The sequence below is a fragment of the Eretmochelys imbricata genome, chromosome 6 (genome assembly GCF_965152235.1).
Source record: "Eretmochelys imbricata isolate rEreImb1 chromosome 6, rEreImb1.hap1, whole genome shotgun sequence".
Lineage (NCBI taxonomy): Eukaryota > Metazoa > Chordata > Testudines > Cheloniidae > Eretmochelys > Eretmochelys imbricata.
The window spans coordinates 16075412-16096921 of NC_135577.1; the positions used below are offsets into that span (position 1 = coordinate 16075412).

Below are 21510 nucleotides of genomic sequence, written 5' to 3' on the forward strand. Positions count from 1 at the left end.
TTGTGAGAGTGGGTACCTCAATGGGATTGGAGCCTTCCACACTTTGGGCACCAGTTACAATACAGCCATGTAGTGAGTAACTGGTTTCTTGATGAGAACTGGGATATGGAGCTTTACGCCTCTAGGCAGCTTGGTCTGAATCTGAGCTCAGGTCAGCACAAAGAGTTAAAGTCAGTGGACTGGGAAATAGGATGTAGGGCATGCCACAGTCTGAGCGACTGTCTGACTCAGGAATTCGATATGGAGCCTTTCACCTCTAGGTTCTCGCTCACCCAGTTCAAGAGCAAAAGTGTCTGTTGCCTGACAGCGCTTGGGTGAAATATGTTGGTGGCCTCCATCCATCTCCTAGAGGGACAGTTGAGGGTAGGGAAGGATGGGGTGTGATTACTTGTTTGGGAGTGAGTGGATAGAGGGATGGAGGGTGAGTGTGACATGACTACCTTCAATGTGTCTGAGGGTAAATTGTAAGTTGTGCTTTGGAATGACAGAGCTAAGGTATTGGTGGGCTATGGAGGCCACTGTTGAAGGACAAGAAGGAAGCAGATGTCACAGAGGGTAAGGTCACCATGACTTAGACCTGAGGGGGAGAGAAAAGGAGGAGATCCTGGATGGCCCCCAACCTGGAGTCTGATTCCCTGGCCCTGGAACAGATGATAGGTTCAAGTCCAAACAGCCTGAATGGGTGGGGTGGCCTCACTTCTTAACCCTGAACTGCAGCCATCTCCCTGTTCCTGGCAGGAGAATATCCACGGGAGTTGGATCTATGCCATACTCCAGGAGCAGCTGCTCTACCTGAAATAACCATAAGAATCCTATCAGAATTGACAACAATGTTTACTTGCCATTTAGCACTGCCAGGCTCCTGACAAGCAAACACATCAACAACCACGTTCCCGACCCACTAATCAGGGCCTAATAATCATAAACCCTCCGCAAACCCGTGATGGAATTTCTGGCTTGAAATAAAGATCCTTTTAAGAAGCATCACAACCAAGGTGACTGGCCATTTGACAAGTTCAGGAACAGAAGAGGGAGCTGTTTGCTTCTCATTGTGCCTCAGTCCAATCTGGCCACAAGCTGGGAAACCAGCTGGCTCAGGAGCATTAGGATTAGTATACAGAGCCTTCCACTTCTAGGCCTCTTGGTCTACTCTGAGCCCAAGTCAAGGGGTGGATGTTTGTTGTCCCTATGTCTGATAAGTGGGGAGAGGGAGAGGGTACTGGAGTTTTGTGTCCGGGACCTTTCCCCAGTGCTGAATTCACTGTGAGAGTTCTATCCCTGATGCCCCTTCCCTTAATCTCCGTGTCTGGGTGAAGCTGTGTGTACCATATCACCTCCCGCTGGTGGCCCTGTTAAGGCTGAAGGTCTAGAAATCATGGAGATTCTATTCCAGTGATTCAATGCCCTGATCTAAATATTTGATGAATATGCATGAGCTCACCTACAGAAACAGCAGAAAATGTCTCCATTACAAGAATTTAAACCTGACAAAGCTCCAGTGTGGAACAAGTTTTAGGAATACAAGAATTGCCATGCTCCTGGCTGGCTCTGGTTTGGTGTCCTGGTAGCTCTGAGAGCTCCTAGAGCCTCTCTTCTGTTTGTTCCTTCTCCTGGTCTGCGTGGAGGGCTGTGTGGTCTTCAGGAAACACTCTGGCCCAAGGGGCTTGAAAGAGCCCCTCTTCACTCAGTCACTGAGTTCCACCTGTCTCTGCTTCACAGGGCGTGGGCTTCTGCAGCGCTCCTCCCCCAGACTTCCTGTGTCTGGGAAGCTGAATGCTCTGAAACAATTCCCAATGTCCACCCACAACGTAATAACAACAACATTTAACAAAACAACATTTATATAGCTCGGTCCTCCAAACACTTACAACTGAACTACTAATGAACCTTGCTAATAACGTTCAGTTAATCTCTCAGGTGACCTGTGCTGGTCTCCCTGCCAGATTGTTGTCAGAAGGCAGTGAGTCCACTTTGTTCCAGAGATGGCATGTTTTGGGGCTTTGTTGTCTTGACCTGTTACCTGACTGAGACTGTCTTGAGCCAAACGTCTGATCTAGTGATGCTCCTCCCTCTCTTCTGAAAGTTGGAGAGGTGTCACCTATCCCTCATCAGTATGAGTCCATCGGGGTGACAGCCTCCTAGAACTGCAGGGCAGTCTTAAGTTACATGACCAGATAATACTTAGTCCTGCCATGAGTGAAGGGGACTGGACTAGATGACCTCTCGAGGTCCCTTCCAGTCCTGTGATTGCCTGATTCTATGACACCACCACTGTTAATAACCATTGATTTCCATCAGAGATGTGGGGTGCATTATGTTCTCCACAGAGTGGAAGCCCCCGGGATCCCAAATCATCTGACTTTTTCTATTTAGCTTTCTCTTTCTATTCTTCCACAAATCCCCAGTTCCTGGGACAGCAGCATCTATCATCACAGGCATTCTAGTTCTCATTATTCTGTTAAACAACATGTCTGCAGGTGACACCACGTTTCATTGGTACCATCCCGTAGCTGAACTGTGCTAAGCATGGGACAGTGTGACTCCAAAGCCCTTTTCAGTAGCCGCTTTATTATTTTAACACCATTTTCCACCAACACAAGCCATCTGCTCTTTTTGCTGAAATCTGACTTTGAAGCCTTTCTGCCTCAGGTCTCTTATTGAGGTGTTTTGGATTCTCTACCATGCCCACAGTGTCAGAATGTTACCCTTGTGCTAGTTGGAGTGGGCAGCAAGAAGGGCCGGGTTCAATATCTAGAGGCTCCTTTTCAACAACAGAACACAGAACCAGCTCCAGCCCCCATGCAGTAACCTGGGAAAATAACACGCCACCCCCGGACACCTCTAAGAGGCAATATTTCCCCTCCCGCAAGGACAGAGTCTGAGTGTAGAGAGATTTTTTAAGAAAAGAAACATAGGTTTAATTTGGGAAAACAGCACAAGCAGGATTCATAAACATAAAAGCATGAACAGAACACTCACCCTGGAATACGCTGGGCAGTGTCTTTTGCTTCAGGTTCTTCAATCCAACACCAACGTTCCTGTAATGAGCCCCCCCTTCATACTCCACTCACAGTTGTTGTCCTTGGTCAGTGAAGACCCAGCATTCATAGGTGCATCTGCGTGCATCTTTTACTCCCCTCATTGTGGTGGGGGGAGTAAAAGCCGCCTTCCTTGCTCTGCTGCCTGGGCACTTGCTCCACACCCCAGACACCCTCACCGGCTGCCTGCTTGCCACTCCTCTGGCCACCTGCTCACACTCCAGTGGCCACCCTCACCAGCCGCCTGCTCGCCACTCTGCCGTCCACCGCCTCAAATTTACAAGTTCAGCTCTTCATATCTAAAAACGTCCGGGATTTTGCCATTATTATTTTTCCCCAAAGAAGAGTTGATCATTCAAAAAAGAAAGTGAATGTTGATCACTCAGGAGAGTACCTGCTTTTTCCCCCAGCACCCAGTGCTTGCACTGAGAAACAGCTGATTCGCGCGGCTGGGAGGGAGCGGGGAGGAGGGGAAACGCGGCGTGCTCAGGGGAGGAGGTGGGGCCGGGGAAGAGATTTGGGGAAGGGGTCCAATGGGGCAGGGAGGGGGCGGAGTTGGGGCGGGGACATTGGGGAAGGGGTTGGAATGGGGGCAGAGAAGGGGCGGGGAAAGGGAGGAGTTGGGGCGGGGCCAGGGGCGGAGGGCACGAGCAAATACCTCCTCCCCCCGTGTGGAGTCTCCTCTTTTTTGAATGTTCAGATATGGTAACCCTAAGAGAGGCGCTTTGGCAGCACCCTGTGTGTGTTTCATACCCCAGGGCTATAATAACCGGGTCAAGATTGAGAGGCATTGGCAGAGCTGCATGGAGCCCCAAGACTGGAAGAGCAGTGGGTGCTATAGGGCAGGATTAATCCTTACTGCTTCAGGGTGCTACGAGGTGCCGGTATTGTCTCTCTGGTGTCAGACGTCTCAAAGCAAACCTCCCTTCTCTAAATCTGAGATCTATTTTGCCTTGTTGCTGAAAAATCTGGAGCGGGGAATGGAAAATAGCTGCCCATTTGCAAGACTAACACCAGAGGCCAGGACCTCACTGTGGGGCAACAGGGGATAAGCTGATTTTCAGGACCAGTTCCGCTCAGATAGACTTGTATGAACTGGTAAGATTTCATCCACAATGTGGCAAAGTTAGGCCTGCCCAGTTCTAGGCCCCTTTGTTAGGGTTGTCGCTGGCCTAAGGCGACTTTACTCCTAGTCACGTGGAAACCTCATCCTTCCCCTGGTGTTTGCTTGTCCCCACAGGGTTAGGAGCGGACAGTGCTAAATGGAAAGTTAAATGCTGTTGTCTAATCTCATGGGATTCTCATTGTGATTTCAGGCAGAGCAGCTGCTTCTGGCACATGGGCACATGGCCTGGTGCCCAAGTCCGTGGATGGTCTCCTGCCAGGAATAGGATGGCTGCAGTATCAGGGCTAAGCAGCGAGGCCTCCCCACACATCCCAGCCATGGAGATTTGAACCCATGATCTGCTCCTGGTGCAGATAATCACTCGCCAGTTTGGGGGCCATCCAGGATCTCCTTTTCTCTCCCCCTAAATCCTATGTCATGATGAACTTACCCTCTACCCAAGGACATCTCTTCCCTCTTCTCCTCCACTGGTGGGCTCCATAGCCCATCAATGCCTTAGTCCTGTCATTCCCAACCACAACTTACCATTTGCCCGAGACCTATTGAGGTCATGTCACATTCATCTACCCACACCTAAACCAAGTCTTCACACCTAATCCTTCCCTACCCTGACATATGCCACTAGGAAACAGTGGAGAATACCAGCATATTTCACCTACATATTTCACCCAAGAGCTGTCAGGTGACAAAGCCTTTCCCTGCAGAACTGGGTGAGCTAGAACCAGCCCCGTAGAAGTAACTGGCTCTCAAGCCCACTCCCTTGAGTCAGCCAGTCGCTCAAATTCATACTGCCCCTCCTATTTCCAGCTCACTAACTGCAGCTCCCTGTCCTGATCTGGGCTCAGAAACCTACCAATGACCTAGAGGTGTAAAGCTCCAAATCTGGTCTGTGCTCATCTTGTTTACCTATTTGGTTGGTAGTTTATTCTCAAGCTCCCCCAGGAAAGGGGGTGAAGGGGCTTGGGGGGATATTTTGGGGAAACAGGAACTCCAAGAGGTCCTTTTCCTGAATCTTTGTCTAACTCACTTCGTGGTGGCAGCAATACCGTCCAAGGACAAGGAAGAATTTGTGCCTTGGGGAAGTTTTTAACCTAAACTGGTAGAAATAAGCTTAGGGGGTCTTTCATGTGGGTCCCCACATTTGTCCGGAGTTAGAGCTGAAGCGCTTAGATCTGGAAAGGGCTAAAGCTTGGTCTACCAGATAACCCTAACAGTCCTTCTCCAGGTACTGCTCCCCATTCCAAAAAAATTCCCCACCTACAAGGTAGGCGATGGTACTGAGGCCTTCCTAGAAAATTTTGAAAGGGCCTGCCTTGGGTACAGCATTGCTACAGACCAGTATATGGTGGAGCTGAGGCCACAGTTCAGTGGACCCTTAGCAGAGGTGGCAGCTGAAATGCCTAAGGAACATATGAACAGCTACGAAATTTTTTTTAAAAAGGCCAGAATTAGAATGGGACTAACACCCGAGCGGGCCCGTTGGTGGTTCAGAGCCCTCAGGTGGAAACCAGACGTGGCATTTTCCCAACATGCATACCACAGTGGGATGCCTGGATATCAGGAGCAAGGGTTAAATCACTGGAAGATCTGTCTTTCCTAATGCAAATGGAGCAGTTCTTAGAGGGTATTGCTGAGGAAATAGAAAGTACATCCTAGATGGGAAGCCCAAAACTGTAATCAAGGCGGGGGAAATCAGAACCAAATGGGTGGAGGTGGTGGAAAAGAAAAAAGCTAGTAGCAGTTGGAGCGGATATCAGAAGGGGCAACCCGGAACAACACCCTACCACCGGGGGCAGCCCAAGGCCCCACCTACATCCCAAGGAAAACCCCAAACACCTTATCGTCCCACCACACCAGTCTCTAGCAACCCACCTCGCCCCAGTGACCAGTCAGCTGGGCGATGTTTTAAATGTAACAAGTTTGGGCATGTAAAGGCCAACTGTCCCAAGAACCCCAACAGATTGCAGTTCATTACACCGGAATCACAGCAAAGGTCCCCCAGCCCAGATGCCTCCCAGATACCCTCAGAGGGAAGGGAAACTGTGAGTGTGGGCGGGAAGAAGGTTATCGAGTGGAGGGACACTGGAGCACAGGTGTCAGCTATCCACCAATCCTTAGAGGACCCCACATTCATCTACCCAGAGGCCCAAGTGACGATTCAACCCTTCATGTCCAACTCTTTGGCCTACAGCCAAGTTGCCTATCCAGTACAAGGGCTGGTAAGGAATGTGGACTTTTGCAGTCTATGATGATTATCCCATTCCCATGCTGCTGGGGAAAGACTTGGCCAACCATGTGAAGCTAGCCAACAGGGTGGGAATGGTCACCCACAGCCAGGGTAAGCAAGCCTTCACACCTAGCTCTGTTTCTGAGCCTTCTACAAGGACCCCATCAGTGTTACCAGAGACGCAAACTGAGGTGGTAGAACCGGATCCCCTGCCAATGACTGCAACAGCCGTTGTGGACCCAGTCCCAGAGACCCAACCAGAACCAGTCCCAGAACCGGAATGGGCGGAGCAGCCAGCACTGAATCCAGCGCTTGCAACCCCATCTACAGCTCCAACACCAGAGGGCACCACCGAGCCTGCACTGGCAGCAGCAGATGCCCTTACACAAGAGGCTCAGCCAAAGCTTGAAATACCCCATAGTGCACCAGCGGAGAACGGTTCACAATCAACGGAAACAGCCCCATCACCTGCATCGCTTCCAGAGGGACCAAGCCCAGGTCCACAATCCAGTGAGGAACTGATGTCTCCAGCATCAAGGGAACAGTTCCAGGCCGAGCAGGAAGCAGATGAAGGCCTCCAGGGAGTTTGGACGGCGGCACGGAGCAACCCACTGCTTCTCAGCTCTTCTAATCGATCCCGGTTTGTGGTAGAAAGAGGACTTTTATACAAGGAAACTCTTTCTGGTGGGCACCAGGAATACAGGGACAGTTGGTAGTTCCAACTAAGTAGCGGGTAAAGCTCTTGATCATCCTAGTGTCCATGCTGGGGTGAACAGGACCAAAGACCATTTGGGGAAGTCCTTCTACTGGGAGGGAATGGGCAAGGACGTTTAACTTAATATGTCCGATCTTGTGAGGTGTGCCAAAGAGTGGGAAAACCCCAAAACCAGGGCAAAGCCCCTCTACAGCCACTTCCCATAATTGAGGCTCCATTTCAGCGAGTAACTGTGGATATTCTGGGTCCTTTTCCGAAAAGGACACCCAGAGGAAAGCAGTACATACTGACTTTCATGGATTTTGCCACCCAATTGCCGGAAGCAGTAGCTCTAAGCAACACCGGGGCTAAAAGTGTGTGCCACGCATTAGCAGACATTTCTGCCAGGGTAGGTTGGCCCTCCGACATCCTTACAGATTCGGGAACTAATTTTCTGGCAGGGACCATGAAAAGCCTGTGGGAAGCTCATGGGGTGAACTACTTGGTTGCCACCCCTTATCATCATCAAACAAATGGTCTGGTGGAGAAGTTTAATGGAACTTTGGGGGCCATGTTATGTAAATTTGTAAATAAGCACTCCAATGATTGGGACCTAGTGTTGCAGCAGTTGCTCTTTGCCTACAGAGCTGTACCACATCCCAGTTTAGGGTTTTCACCGTTTGAACTTGTGTATAGCCGCCAGGTTAAGGGGCCATTACTGTGGGTGAAGCAGCAATGGGAGAGGTTTACACCTTCTCCAGGAACTAGCATTCTGGACTTTGTAAACAACCAAAAAACACCCTCTGAGACTCTTTAGCCCTAGCTAGAGAAAATCTAAAAGATGCTCAGGAAGAGCAAAAAGCCTGGTTTGATAAACATGCCAGAGAGCGTTCCTTCAAAGTAAGGGACCAGGTCATGGTCTTGAAGGCACTCCAGGCCCATAAGATGGAAACGTCATGGGACGGGCCATTTACAGTCCAAGAGTGCCTGGGAGCAGTTAACTATCTATAGCATCCCCCACCTCAAACCTAAAGCCTAAGGTGTACTATGTTAATTCTCTAAAGCCCTTTTATCCCAGAGAATTAAAGATTTGTCAGTTTACAGCCCAGGGAGGAGATGAGGCTGAGTGGCCTGAAGGTGTCTACTACGAAGGGAAAAGTGATGGTGGCATGGAAGAGGTGAACCTCTCCATGACCCTTGGGCGTATGCAGTGACACCAGATCAAGGAGCTGTGTGCCAGGTTCGTGCCGATGTTCTCAGCCACCCCAGGATGGACTGAACGGGCATACCACTCCATTGACACAGGTAATGCTCACCCAATTAGAGCCCAACCTTACCGGGTGTCTCCTCAAGCTAAAACTGCTATAGAACGGGAGATCCAGGATATGCTACAGATGGGTGTAATCCACCCCCCTAACAGTGCCTGGGCATCTCCAGGGGTTCTAGTCCCCAAACCAGATGGGGAGATATGCTTTTGCATGGACTACCGTAAGCTAAATACTGTAACTCGCCCCGACAACTATCCAGTGCCACGAACAGATGAGCTATTGGAGAAACTGGGACATGCCCAGTTCATCTCTACCGTAGACTTAACCAACGGATACTGGCAAGTACCGCTGGATGAATCCATCAAGGAAAGGTCAGCCTTCATCACCCATGTAGGGCTGTATGAATTTAATGTGCTCCCTTTTGGGCTGCAAAATGCACCCGCCACCTTCCAGAAACTTGTAGATAGTGTCCTAGCTGGACTGGGAGACTTTGCAGTCACCTACCTGAACGATGTGGCCATCTTTTCTGATTCATGGGTAGAACACCTGGAGTATCTGCAAAAAGTCTTCGAGCACATATGGGAGGCAGGACTAACTGTTAAGGCTAAGAAGTGTCAAATAGGCCTAAACAGAGTGACTTACCTTGGACACCAGGTGGGTCAAGGAACCATCAACCCCCCACAGGCCAAAGTGAATGCTATCCAAAAGTGGCCTGTCCCAAAGTCAAAGAAACAGGTCCAATCCTTCTTAGGCTTGGCTGGATATTACAGGCGATTTGTACAGCACTACAGCCAAATCGCCACCCCACTGACAGACCTAACCAAAAAGAAACAGACAAATGCAGTTCAGAGGACTGAAGAGTGTCAGAAGGCCTTTAACCAGCTTAAAGCAACACTCATGTCTGACCCTGTGCTAAGTGCCCCAGATTTTGACAAACCTTTCCGAGTAACCACAGATGCTTCCAAGTGTGGTGTGGGAGCAGTTTTAATGCAGGAAGGACTGGATCAAGAATTCCATCTTGTCATGTTTCTCAGCAAAAAACTGCCTGAGAGGGAAAGCTACTGGTCAATCAGCAAAAAGGAATGTTATGCCATTGTGTATGCTCTGGAAAAGCTTCGCCCATACGTTTGGGGACGATGTTTCCACCTGCAGACCAACCTGCAAACCATTCAAGTGGCTTCATACCGCCAAGGGAAATAACAAAAAAATTCTTCGGTGGAATTTAGCTCGCCAAGATTTTGATTTTGAAATACAACACATTTCAGGAGCTTCTAACAAAGTGGCTGATGCACTCTCCCGTGAAAGTTTCCCAGAATCAACTGGTTAAAATTCATCCTTGAAAAGTGGAAATTATTGCTAGTTTTTATATAATCAGTAGTATATTTAGAGGTGCATGTGTCTTAATAATTCTGTTTTCTTCTAGAGCTCCAGGAAGAAATCACAGCCAGTGTGGAGCAGGCTGTCCAGCACTGTCTATGATTTGGGGGGCGTCATAAATATAAACGGAACGATAACAACCTTTATGTATGCAGTAATATAAAATCCCTCTTGCCCAGAGGTACAGAATCCTTTTACCTGTAAGGGGTTAATCAGTTCAATTAACCTACTTGGCACCTGACCAGAAGGATCAATGGGGAAAGAAGATACTATCAAATCGGGGGGTTGGGGGGAGGCTTTGTTTTTGTGCTCTGTGTGTGTTCTCTCAGGAGACAAAGAGAGAGACCAAGCAAGTAATCCTACTGAATGATACATCTAAATTACAGGAATAGTAAGTAACCGCAAGGAAATGCATTAGAGTATCTTTTGTTTTCACTTGTGAATTTTCCCTGTGCTTAGAGGGAGGTTTATCCCTGTTTTTTGTCACTTTAAAGTTTTGCCGAGAGGGGAATCCTCTGTGTTTTGAATCTGATTACCCTGTAAAATTACCTTCCATCCTGATTCTACAGAGGTGCTTCTTTTACTTTTTTTCTTTATAATAAAGTTCTGGGTTTTTTAAGAATCTGATTGGGTTTAGTGTCCTAAAAACCCAGGGATTTGGTCTGTGCTCACCTGTACCAATTGGTGAGGATATTATTCTCAAGCCTACCCAGAAAAGGGGGTGAAGGGGTTTGGGGGGATATTTTGGGGAAACAGGAACTCCAAGTGGTCCTTTTCCTGAATCTTTGTCTAACTCACTTGGTGGTGGCAGCAATACTGTCCAAGGACAAGGAAGAATTTGTACCTTTGGGAAGTTTTTAACCTAAACTGGTAGAAATAAGCTCACGGGGTCTTTCATGCGGGTCCCAACATCTGTACCCCAGAGTTCAGAGTGGGGAGGGAACCCTGACAGGGTGTTTGGACAAAATTTCTTGTTAAATACAGGTGCCACTTATTCCCTAAGTAGTACCCAAAATAAAAACCTGTTTGGCCCTCCAGCTGGAATTAAGACCTTACAGGGGTTCAATAAGGCAAAAAGTACTGTTCCTTTTTGAAAAACATTTTGTATCAGTTCAATAAATTAATTAATAAATACATACATACATAAAAGGCAATTTAGCTTTAAAAATCTAAAAAAGGGATTTTAAAAATTAATGTCTTTACAAAATTTAAAATGTTAATTAATTTTGCTATCAGGGTTCTATGAAAAACGCCTCCCAGCACATCCTAAAAGCCAGGAAAAATTTGGCAAGCTACTGAATAATGGTCCTTAAGGCATCTAAAGAGCTAAAGTGGCCAACGTGAACTCCAAAAATTCTAGCAATTGCAAAAAAACCCACCAGGAGATGCAGGCCAAAACTAAAATAAAATAGAATGTGGTAAAATTGAGACAAAGATCCTAGTTAAACATCCCGATCCCCCACCCCAGAAGCAGCACAGCTATCAAAAAAGGCAGAAGCCAGCCTAAAAAGACCCCCAGTTGATGGGCTTTTAAGCCAAGGGGTTTTAGTGGAACAGTCAAGTCCCAATAATGCTGCCCTCTGGCCAGTCCTTAAAAGTGACAGCAAGACCTGAAGGCTGGTAGTTGATTTTTGCCCCCTTAATCAGGTGACACCCCGATGGCCCCCATAGTGGCTTTTTTCTGCACCAGTGCATGCTCACGGCCCCCCCGCCCCTGGCCCCACCCCCACCCCAAAGTCCCTGCCCTAACTCCGCCCCACCCTACCCCTATTGGACTCCTCCCCAAATCCCCACCCCGGCCCCATCTGCTCCGCCAAGCACACCGCGTTCCCGCTTCTCTCCCCTCCCTCCCAGGCTTGCCGTGCGAAACAGCTGTTTCGCGGCGCAAGCGCTGGGAGTGAGTGGGGAGAAGGACGACGTGGCGGTGCTCTCAGGGCTGGAGGTGGAGCGGAGCGGAGGCAGAGGTGAGCTGGGGTGGGGTGGGGAGCTGCGGTGGGTGCAGCGCACCCACCAGTTTTTCCCCATGGGTGCTCCAGCCCCGGAGCACACACGGAGTCGGCACCTGTGGGTAATAGCTTCCAGCGTCGGAGGGGACTAGTGGTTTCCAGTTTTGAATTTGGCCGATGCTTCCTTTCCTATCCCTTTACATCGGGACAGCTATTACAAATTTGCTTTTACCTTTCCAGGGAAGCAGTTGTGTTTTGCCAGGGTCCCCATGGGCTGGAACAATGTCGTTCTTATTTCTTATTTCGTCATGCCCATGTCGTTAAAATGTAAAATAAAATGCCTTAAAAAACCAGTATATTTTCTTATGTAAATATCCTAAGTTGCACTCAAACAAAAAAAAATTATTAAATAGGATGTTATAAAAAATTCAGGAAGCTGGGTTTATCAAAAAAAAAACCAAAAAAGCCCAGTTGGGTTCCCAACAAGTAAATTATCTTGAAGTGACTTTGGGACAGGAAGGGTGCTCCCCTAATAAACAAAAAGTAGAGCTGATTCTTAAATTACCAGCTCCCACCGATGTCACCGCTCTTAAATCCTTTTTGGGAATGGTTAATTTTTCCCAAAATGTTATTAGGGGATTTTCAAAAAAGGCAGCCCCGCTGCATAAATTGTTAAAGAAGGGGGTGAAATGAAACAGGGGCCCTTTGCAGCAGGAAGCCATGATCCAGTTAATGCAGGCCTTAGTTCAGGCTCCAGTTTTAGCATAGTCCCCGGTAGGACAGCCATTTGTTCTACAACTGGCAAACAAAAGTAGTTTGGGTGGTACCCATGGCATTAAAAACGGAAATAATTTCCCTAGCCCAGAGAGGGGGCATTTGAGAGTAAAAAAAATCTTTAGCTAAATTGCAAGCACTTGGCTGGTGCCAAATATAAGCAGTAATATAAAATAGTTTGTAAATAACTGTCTGTCCTGTACAGCCAATAATGTTAATTCTAATATAATCAAAAAGCCTCCAAAACAGCAGAGAATAGAGGGGCCTTGGGCTCATTTACAATTTAATTACATTGGCCCTTTAGCAACAAAAGCCAGGGGTAGTCAGTGTTGTTGGATAACTGTTAATCCACTTATAAAATGGAGTAAACCAATCCTCACCCATAACAACACAGCCCAAACAACAGCCCGTGTGCTGATTGAGCCGGTAATAACCAGGTGGGGTATGCCAAAAAAAAACTGATTTGGACCAAGGACCCCATTTCATCAGGAATATTACTAAAAGGCCTTGTCAAGCAAGTCAAATCAAGCAAAAATTGCATCTAGCAGGACACCTCCAAGTTCAGGCCAGTTAGAATGGGCTAACCGCACTCTGAAAACAGCTTTTAAAAAAATAGTAAACCAGCAGGGAAAGTATTGGGATCAGCCACTACCATTTATTCTTATGGTCATAATGGACTCTGTGGTCTCTCATGGAGTTATCCCATTCAAGGCAACAACTGGCAAAGACATGTGCCTTTCAGAACAATGGTGGGTAGGTGGGGCACCGCTAATAAACTGCAACCCCGGGTCCTTACAGACCAGTGGATGCAACAGCTGCTAAAATTTGTTGCTAATACTCATAGGCAGGTAGCTGTGGCCCTAAAAGCCAATGTTCAAAAAATGAATAAAAGATGGGTCCAATCCTAAACCGCATCAAAGAGAAACAATTCACTCAAATGCTCTTATATTCCTTTATTCTACTGGGGGTAAAATTATGGGGTAGAGGGTGAGTATGGGGTGATGTCACTTGATCGATAAGCGGTGTTGGGGCTCTAGAGAAACAGAGACTCTCCAGGGTCAGTGTTCCATGGCAGTGCCCCAGGGATGGTGCTGTGTTCATGCCATAGAGGCCAGGGCCACCTGATTGTTGGCCCTGTCGAAGACAACGTAGTACTGGCGGATGAAGATGTCTCCGAGGATCCAGAGCCCTCCAACGTCGATGCTTTCAAAGCCGGACATACAAGAGCCTGACTCCTGCACCAGGGGAAAAGGGGACATGGTAATTATTGGGCTGGAACTTCAGTGAGTTACCATCCTGTAGGGCCTGCTCATGCTTGTTACCATCTTGGGCTGGGATCTCAGAGCTCTCAAACCAAGTAGCATTAGGCTGGGTAGGGCTTCCATAGGAGACCTCTGTGGGCTGCAGGGAGTGACACTGGTAAGTTGGGCCCTAATTTTTGATGCTTCTTAGATGCCTAACTCCCAGTGAGCTACCTTTGTGGATCTGGGCCTCAGAACAGCCCCAGTGCCTAAGCCAAGGCCTAAGGGATGCAGCCTGTCAACTGGGAAGAAAAGCAAGGTCCTGACAACTTCTGTTCATGACACATCCCTTGGGGAGGCAAAGCATGCTCTCTCCAGGCTCCTGGCCAGATTCCAAAGGGAGCGATTACATTCTGCCACCAGAAATCCTGCTGTGATTATAAGTGGATTTGGGCTTCCCCACTGCCTGTCCCACCTACCAGCTGGTGTTGCTGTGTGCTGTTAAAGCAGCTTGCCTGTTCCTCTCCAGTGGGGAGCAAACTCTTATCATGAGGAAGGAACATCCTTCCTGATGCCCAGATGCCCATGCCCTGGAGCGCAAGGCAGCGATCTCTCTTGATCTAGCCTCCCAGCTGGGGTAGCTGCTCATTTAATTCCCTCTTAGCCCCGTAAGTCCCCTGCCCTGGTGATCTCCTACGGTGGCCAGCTCTACAGGCTGCCTCGCTGCTCTTGTGGTGTGTCACTTTCACTGTGGGCCTGCCTTCATCTTGACCATCCCTCCCCCTGGATCCGTTTGTGGGAAGAGCTCTCTGCCGCCCCACTCTCATACTGGGGACAGACTCTGAGCTGCATCTCAGTGACGCTTCTGCAGGCTCATGCTGGCTGTGCAGGGGCATTTTGCCAGCATACTCAGTGCAATGGCCTAAGGCACAAGCCCTGGCTAAGAGGCCCTGAGGCGGCTTTCTCAGCAGGACACTCACTTCAATGATGTAGGCACTGGCTGGCACAGGGAACTCAATGCCTTTGATGGTGAAGACGATGTTGGGCAGGCTGCTCATGGCACTGCAGCTGATCTGCAGGGAGGAAGACAACACACGGAGGAAAGGTTAGACACGTCTCGGGCACTAGGTTCTCCAATGGGAGAGATGGAGCATCACATCCGTGTGTAGCAGACACCTCTAGAAGCATCTCTCCCTCTCCCTGCCCTTACCGTTCCATCGCTGGTGCCGATGTAGGAGTTGATGTTGGAGATGCCAGAAGGGGGCCCAGCCAGCAGAGAAGTGCCAGTGTCAATGACAGCCCGGCAGCCACCAGAGCAAGCGATGGTCTCTCCGTTCATGGTGACACTGCAAGAGAGAGAGTCAGGGGAACATCCCCACAAACACTCCCGATCTCATTCCCACTCAGCCCACGAGCCAGCAGTGAGAGGCCTGCAGGGTGATTCTTAGAATCATAAAGTATCAGGGTTCAAAGGGACCTCAGGAGGTCATCCAGTCCAACCCCCTCCTCAAAGCAGGACCAATCCCCATTTTTTGCCCCAGATCCCTAAATGGACCCTCAAGGCTGGGTTTAGCAGGCCAATGCTTAAACCACTGAGCTATCCCTCCCCCTTGCTGAATGCCAAAAAGTTTCCCCTGATGTTTCAGCCTCGACCTCTCCTTCCTTGGCTATTGCCCATCGCTCCTTGTCCTACAACCTTCTGGGACTGTGACCGATTTAGCCTGAGGCTCACAAACTGATGTCAAGGGTTTGCGATCACCCTCCCTTTACTTTATTGCTAAACAGGGGAGAGAGGGGTCCTGGCAAAGGGGACGCGGGGGTGGTGGTGCTGCCCTTACCCTGCCCCCCTACTAGTGGCAGACACAGGTCATCTCTGGGTCCTGTCATGGGCGAAGTGGAGAATCACTCATCTAACTGCCTTGCTGGTGAGCCCCTTTCCTATAACTCCAAGTACAGTGTGATCCCAACTCCCTTGTCTTGTCTCTCATCTTGTCTAGACTCTCAGTTGAGCTTCCCCCGGCTCGCACATGCATCTCCTTTTGCCTGTCTTTTCAAGGTGACATTGAAGGGGAAGGGCCAATTGGTGGGCGATACCTGTCCATGGTGATTTCCCAGTAACTCTCAGAGGAGAGAGGGATCCAGTTGAGGCTCCCAGAGTAGTAAGAGGAGTCGATGCCGCCGAACATCACAAAGCTCCCAGTCCGGTCATTGCTGGAGAAGGGAGAGAGGAGAGTCAAGGAGAATGTATGAATGGTTGGCTGATGAGACAATAGCAATCGCTCCATCTGTTAGAGAAGGACGACAGCTGGGGAGTGCTGGGACAGACTCAGAGCTGGGAATATCAGCATCTAGTAGCTGAGATAGGACAGGCTGGTTGGATGAGAGGAGCACCTTACCCCTTGCTTTGACATCACTTTGGGCTTTCTCTTCCTAGATCTCAAAAGCTAAGCACATTTGGGCCTGGCCAAATGTGGACGGGAGACCACCAAGGAAAGGCCCAGGTGTGTGAGGCAGTTGTGTCGGTGACTCAGTAGGGGCTGCTCTTCCCTCAGACTCAGGACTGAGCAGATGGTTCAGCCTGGTGCTAGAAGGTGTTGAGCCAGGAAATCATCTGGGTGACGTATTAGGGGAAACTCTTCTCCCAGGAGTCAGTTTAATACCAATGCCCTAGTGTTCACTTCTGCTCCCAAAAACTTAAATCACTAGCATAGGACAGTTGCCATGTTCCACCGCAGAGGTGGCTGCTTTGGGGGAATTCTTATGCAAATGTTGCAGGGATCACTCATTGTGAGAGGCGCTATAGGAACGTGAATCTCACTGCAGCAGATGGGCTGTTTCCAGCCCTGACTTACGAGCTCAGGTAGACGGAGAAGAGGTCCTGAGACACCAAACCCTCGTTCATCATGTTGTCAAAGACGGGGGTGGCTCCAGAAGAGGAGATGCTGGGGAAGGCCAGACCCAGGATCCCATCAAAGGGGGCATAGTAAAAGGTGGAGCCAGGCTCGGTTTCACTCAGACCAAAGATCTGGTTGGTGTCCACAATGCCTCCAACCTTGGGAGAGGGATGGGGACAATCAGACACACCCTACACCCTGGAGAAGCTGCCAAGTCTACCACAGGGTCCTGATGGCCTGGGGAGTTCTCAGAGGCTGGCGTGCCCTGCACTGTGGTCTCTCCCCGATATGAGAATATTCTGTGATTAGTCTCATTGCCTCTTCTCTTCCCTTTTTCTATCCCCCCCTCCCAGTTCATACCCATATTCTGCTTTAGCTTCCCAGATGCGTCCTGTCCTTCTAACACCAAATCCTTCACCATGTCTTTTCCATGGGTTTTGATCCTTTCTTGTGATTTACCTGGACGGTGTCATAGCCCAGGATTCCAGTCATGCTGCCGGTGCCATACTGGATGGAGAGGCTCTGGCTGGTGGCCTTGTAGGTGGAGGAGTCTGAAGGGTTGAATTTTTTGTGGTTTGCTGCAAGTACAGATGAGTCAGATGGTCACAGGCTGACACTTGTAACTCTCCCCATGCATTGTATGGAGAGCTTGGGTGACTAGCGAGGCTCTGAATTCTTTGGTGAGGTCAGGGTGCCTAAGAGTCACACATTGCAGGACTCAACATTGCCACACTCAAGTGCCTTTGTGGATCTAGCTTCTTGTCTTACTAGGGCCCATTCTACCTCTGACACTGTGTAGTATGTGGAGGGACAGTGGAGGGAGACCTGCTGCACTCTGTCTTCCCGGGTGAATAAAAATCAATGATAAAAAAAATCTGATTTTTTAAGATATCAGTATGTTTTTCTTTTTAAAAATAACCTATTTAAAATTAACTTTGAAATTATGACAACAGAGGGTAAGGTCTAAACTTACTAAAATCTTCTAAAATAATTTAAATTAAATACAAAGGTTATTATTAAGCAGTGCACGTTTTCTGGCTTTAAAGAAAGTCAACAGAACTGGAAGATTTGACTGACTCAGCACCTGGAACCAGTGTTTCCTTTGTTTCAGGCTAAACAAGCTTTTGACAGCAGTAGCCTCTTCTGCAGGTGCAGAGAGCATACTTTCTTCAAGTCAGTTTATTAACTAGTTCAGTTCACAGACTAATTCATTCCAACTTAAGAAACCAATTGGGAATTGAAAAAGTGGGAACACTTGTTTTCCTCTTCCAATCTCTGAATAAAAGCTAGGTGCGAGAGGATGAGCTCTACAAGTTCTAAAATCTTGAAGGACGTGTGGATCAGAAACAATCAGTTCAATTCACTGACTACAAATAACACTTCCTTTGTTTCATAAATCTGTTATTTTTAAATGCAAAACATGTTTTGATAAATTTTTCTTTCTTGTATATACAGCCCATTGAAAGGAGTTTTAACTAATTTTTTTAAAAGCTGGATTTTGAATTTTAAAGTGAATTTTCCAATTTCCATCCAAATTGAGTCTGATAGAAACCAAAAATTAATCATAATATAGTAAATAAGAAACACCTCCTTCACCATTTTCTAAAATATCGAAAAAATGAACAAAGTAAGAATTTGAATAAATGTGTATAAAGCTATGTTAATTGCTTAAATAAATGTGTATTGACATTGTGTATCCCGCTGATTTGCTAAAGGAAGTACGAAATATAATGTAAATATCTAGTTGCAAGTCAACCTGTGTATAGTGGTTACAAACCAGTGAGAATCAACTTCCTTTCGAAAAATAATTAAAATCAATTATTTCAATTAAGGTTCCTCTTTGCTAATGTAAATCTCTATGATTTCAGTCAACCACCACAGCTGGAATGTCAAGGAAAGAGAGGTTGCAGGTGACTTACTGCAGGCTGCACTGGAGCAGTACACAGAGGGCACCCACAGGTTGGAGGAACCGGTGTCGAAAATGACAGTGAAATCCTGAGCAGGCGTACCAATTGAGATGGTTCCAAAATACTCGGTCTGCCAAAGCAGGACAAAAAACAATGGACAAAGAGGAAACCCTTCCCATCCAAGGACTAGATCATCACCAGGAGTAAACCGGCGTAGTTCCACCAGCTGAGGGTCTGGGCTACAGTGTCCTTGCTAAAGGCTCAGCCTGAGCTAGTGTTTCTCTGCCATCACTTTGCCCAGCATGGCTCCTAGCACCTCCTGGTATCCAATAGCCACAGGTGATCAAATGCACATAATTATTTAGCCTCAGACCCCTGAATCTCCGTGTGTGGAGGAGCATGATTGGAAGAGGACAGCTAGCAAACCCTGGGAGTGCTCTTCCCAACGTTCTTCTGAATGCCATCCAATGACAATTGGGGGCTGGGTGGCCCAGCACAGGTTCGTGGCTGCAGCAAGATGGGAACTTGGTTGGAAGCACATGGGTGCGGGAGTGGGTTGGGACACTTTTGGGAGGAGGAGAGATCAGCTGTTGGCAGAGAAGTGGGAAGCTTTGCTGAGGAGAGGGAGGCTACAAGACCTGCTCTCCTGCTATACTCACGTCCATGTAGTTTGTTAGGGGCTCACTGGCAAACTTGTTGGCCAGGCTGGGGAAATACTTGGAGGCTGGGTTGTAAGCGTGTTTCTTCAGGAAATCCTCCAGCAAGCCATGTTCCTTAAGGTTCTGCCTCAGGGATTTCCCCTTCTTCAGGGAGACCCTAATCAACAAGGGTAGGGAGAGAGACCGATCAACAGGAAATAAACAATAGACAAGCCTTGTGTTCAGCACCGACAGTGCAATCCAGCTTTTACATTGCACTGAGACCCCTTAGTATACCTAGGATTATCAAAGGAGTGCAAAGGAGTTGGGTGCCCAGGGCACTGAAAGACAGTGGGAGTTGGGCACAAATTTCCTGTAGGATTCTTGGAAAATCCCAGCCGATATGTACTAGAAGAGAAATGGCATAACGTTCTGGGAGCTGTACTAATACATAGAAAGAGACAGTCCCTGTCCTGCAGAGGTTACTGTTGAAATAGACAAAATGGACAAAGGAACTATTATCCGCCACCTTGACTCCGTCAACCATTCCGTTCTGCTTGAAATCACTTGCTCCCTTGGCTTCCATGTCTCTCTTCTCATGGTTCTCCTCCTACATCTGTAATCACTCCTTTGATGCCTTCAGAGGATCTGCCCTCCAACTTTCTGTGGGAGTTCCACAGGGCTCTGTCCTTGATCCCCTTCTATTCGCCTTCTACCCCTTATCTCTGTGTAATCTCATCCGCAAACACAAATTCCACTACAACCTCTATACCGATGACTCACAGATCTGCCTCCCTCCTCCAGGCCTGTCTCCTTCTGTCCAAATTCAAATCTCGACCTTCTAGGCCTGGCTTGATGGGACTAATTGAACATGGGGGGAGGCCTCATTTTTTAGGAGGCAGGATTAGTAAGGTACTGTGAATAGATCAGCAGGCTGAACACAGAATGTCTATGGCTAACCAGGACAGGTAAGTGCATGGTAAGCCAAGAGACAGAATGGCTGAACTAGCCAAGATAAGGCAGGGAACATCAAAGGAATCATTTACAAAGGACAGGGTAACAGTGGACGAGATAAGATTGGAACATAAAGATGAATAAGTCATACATGGCGTGGGTAGAGCATGCTGTACAGGGATTGGTTCCTACAAAAAAAGCCAATCCCAAAACATGTGAAACAACTTTTGTCTAGCTCCTCACATCCAGGCTATGTCTAAATCTTGTCAAATCTTCTTGCATAAGCTCTCTGAGATGCAGCCTTTCCTATCCCTTCACGCAGCTATAGCTCTCATCCCAGATCTCCTCCTTTCATGTCTCAATTGCTGCAACTTCTTCTCCCTGGCCTTGACAAATGCCATTTTGCCACATTCATGTCCATTCAGAACGTTGCTGCAAATATAATCTTCCTAGCAAGTCACTTTGAACATGACACTCCTCTCTTTGGGTCCCTCCACTGGCTCCCCCTGCTCTATGATATCAGACATAAGCTGCTTGTCTTCACTTCCAAGGTCCTTCGCACTCAGTCCCACCCTACCTCTCATCCCTCATTGGCTATCAAGCTATTGATGCCCATCTCCCATTGGCCCATGATGCCAGCCTCTACTGCCAACTTGATAAATTTTCAATCACGCACCTTTGTGCTTTCTCCCACCTGCCCCCTATGGTTGGGAGGTCCTCCCTATAAACATCTGCAAAGCTACCACACTGTCCTCCTTCAAATCCCTCCTTAGAAACTCTCCCTTGTCGTCGTGCCTATAAAAAAACCATAACAACAGTTTGGCTGCTGGTGTGCAGAGACCACTGTCCATCAAGCTGACTGATTCTTTAGTTGTGCTCCCCTCTCAGTCTGACTGCATGTCTCTGTTGTCTCCTATGTCTTACTGAGGTAGTTATCTACTTAGGAAAGGGACAGCCTTCCAGTGCTTAGCGCCATGGAGTTCTGGTCCATGACTTGTGGATCCTACATGCTGTGATAATACAAACAATAAACACTAATACTATCACAGAGAACTGATCCCCAGAGAGAGACTCCATCACTTGCCCCTGGTCACACAGGGAGTCGGTGGTAGAGCCAGGCATTAACCAGGATCTCGCAAGTGCCACTCCAGTGCCTGAACCACAAGACCTGCCTTCCTCATTCCCCTACTACAACACAAAGCTAAGGGGATGTTCTCAGCTGCTGCCTATACTCTAATGGAGAGTACAGAAGAGAATGAGAGAGGTGCAGACATTCCCCTTGATAATCACACAGGGTTATGTAGAAAGCCGAGTTCAGCAGCCCAAAGTGGTGTGTTCCCCCAGTACTCACTTTGTCACCCGGCACTGAGAGAGCGCCACCAAACTCAGGAGCAGAAGCCACTTCATGGTGTTTTCTGACACACAA

The 21510-nt window shown here is 48.2% G+C and overlaps 1 protein-coding gene across 1 annotated transcript; it reads right to left on the reverse strand.

Annotated features, from left to right (window-relative positions):
- Nucleotides 1–13547: 13547 nt before the first annotated feature.
- Nucleotides 13548–21491, reverse strand: LOC144266393 (pepsin A-like). The gene is made up of 9 exons (XM_077819849.1): nucleotides 21436–21491; nucleotides 19152–19308; nucleotides 18505–18622; nucleotides 17045–17163; nucleotides 16544–16743; nucleotides 15786–15902; nucleotides 14896–15037; nucleotides 14672–14764; nucleotides 13548–13685 (listed from the first exon to the last, which is right to left on the reverse strand). The coding sequence occupies exons 1-9, from the start codon at nucleotides 21489–21491 to the stop codon at nucleotides 13548–13550; spliced, it is 1140 nt and encodes a 379-aa protein (XP_077675975.1).
- Between the last annotated feature and the right edge of the window lie 19 nt (nucleotides 21492–21510).

Excerpts from the sequence above, each read along its gene's own strand:
- LOC144266393 (XM_077819849.1), bottom strand. The coding sequence starts at position 21,491 with ATGAAGTGGCTTCTGCTCCTGAGTTTGGTGGCGCTCTCTCAGTGCCGG. Across the intron at positions 19,309-21,435 it reads TCTCAGTGCCGGGTGACAAA|GGTCTCCCTGAAGAAGGGGA; the intron begins GTGAGTACTGGG and ends CTTGTTGATTAG. Across the intron at positions 13,686-14,671 it reads CCAGTGCCTACATCATTGAA|GAGTCAGGCTCTTGTATGTC; the intron begins GTGAGTGTCCTG and ends CCCCTGGTGCAG.